The sequence below is a fragment of the Limulus polyphemus genome, unplaced genomic scaffold (assembly GCF_000517525.1).
Source record: "Limulus polyphemus unplaced genomic scaffold, Limulus_polyphemus-2.1.2 Scaffold656, whole genome shotgun sequence".
Classification (NCBI taxonomy): Eukaryota; Metazoa; Arthropoda; class Merostomata; order Xiphosura; family Limulidae; genus Limulus; species Limulus polyphemus.
Genome location: NW_013666266.1, coordinates 316,797 through 318,475, shown reverse-complemented (window position 1 = coordinate 318,475; position 1,679 = coordinate 316,797). Strand labels below are relative to the sequence as shown.

The 1,679-nt window shown below is 29.1% G+C and overlaps 1 protein-coding gene across 1 annotated transcript in view; it reads right to left on the bottom strand.

Moving 5' to 3' along the window:
• Positions 1–291: 291 nt before the first annotated feature.
• LOC106459746 overlaps positions 292–1,679 on the bottom strand; it is a 64,327-nt gene continuing 62,939 nt past the window's right edge. Inside the window, exon 30 of the mRNA XM_022386300.1 lies at positions 292–361. Within this exon, the coding sequence (XP_022242008.1) occupies positions 315–361 (47 nt within the window). The 3' untranslated portion in view covers positions 292–314. The remainder of the gene's footprint in view (positions 362–1,679) is intronic.

Genomic DNA, 1,679 nt, shown 5'->3' with positions numbered 1-1,679 from the left:
TTTTTTAAAAAATGTTCACTTTTTCTAAATTTTTTTCGATGAGGTATGAATAATACAATTAATAATTACTAGCACAAACAACTGCCCATAGGGTGCCATTTCTGCTAGTATTCATAAATATGATTACCATGTTTTTTCCAGACTTCAATCAGAAACACACAGTACTCTCAAAAATTAGCACCTGTACCATATTTACTCCTCTCTAATTCCTTAATGAAAAAAATTCTTTAGTACTGGTACACCCTGATCAGTAATTTGTACTCAATAAGTATTAAACAATAACAAAACTTACTTTTCATTTTCTATCTCCTTACTTATTTTGGCCACATCCTGTAACAGTTCATTTCTCTCCATTCTGCCTGTAATATATATATATATATATATATATCCCCAATTATCAACATTCCACTGTAAACTGTAGTAACACAATCAAAGTTTTAGAAACCCCCTTTTTTTTTTTTCAATGTTTGAAAGAAGCCACCAGATCTGTATCAACTATCAGCTTTATCAGATAATCAATAATGTTTATGGCTCAAATTAAAAAGCCAATCAGATTTTACCATCTTAATGCTGAAAATAAATGAATTGAGTTAGAACATCATTAACAAAATACACAAAGTCAACACCAAACAAAAGTGACATGACAGTCATGACACAGGTATTCTTGTGCTGGAACAAATGGTTGAATGCTACACCTCAAAAGAGGTGGAGGTGGGTGGCCCTTGCCCCCACTTATGGCAGTAATCTTTAATCTTGACATTGGCACATCTTAGCTAATTTATACGAAATCAAATTTAAAGATAGTACACTGTATTAATTTTTGTTACACTCCATTTGAAGATAGCAAAATTCAACACGGGTTGCTCATATTTCTGACCTTTAACACTTTCCATATCGGTCCGGTCGATATAACCGACTTTGTAAACAAAAAAAAAAAAAATCAGTTTACAAACTATAACTTTTAATATGTTTTGTGTATCTTCATGAAATTTGGCAAGCTTTCAGAAAACATTATAGGTCTTTGTACACAAAAAATAATTTTTATATTAACTATTTTTTTTACCAAAGATTTGTCTGTGAATATATGGACTCGGTGTATTTTGACTGTTCCAAGTGTAGTGATTTTCATGTTAAGATTAAAAATACTTTCTTCCTCCAAAATATTTCAAGTTTCATTTGCATAACCTCTAAAACCTCCTAAATAAATATTAAACAGTTTTTTTCAGTAAAAAACTTTATATTTATCTTGTTCTTTTCTCTACCCTAACTCTATACAGACTCAGTTGAAACAAATCTAAGTAACCCTTTTTCTTTCTAGAATGACTGCAGATTGTAACAGGAAACTACATTTTTTTGTATCCTAAAATTTAAGCTTGCAATTGTCTACATCTGTTCATACCTAATTTTACTGTTTTATTACCCTTTGAAACATGTATAATGAATAATTCCACCACACAAGTTGTAAATCACTAGGCAAACATGTAGCTCACATTACCATACTGAATCATGTGAAGCAAAAGCTGCTTGAAATCAGACCTTTATGAAAACTTTTTATTATTATTTTTTCATTATCTTACCTATTCTAACTTTACCTAACCTAATAAGAGTTTAATTTTTACATTTTAATTACTTTTATAGTAATAAACAAAATAATATATATATATATATATATATATATA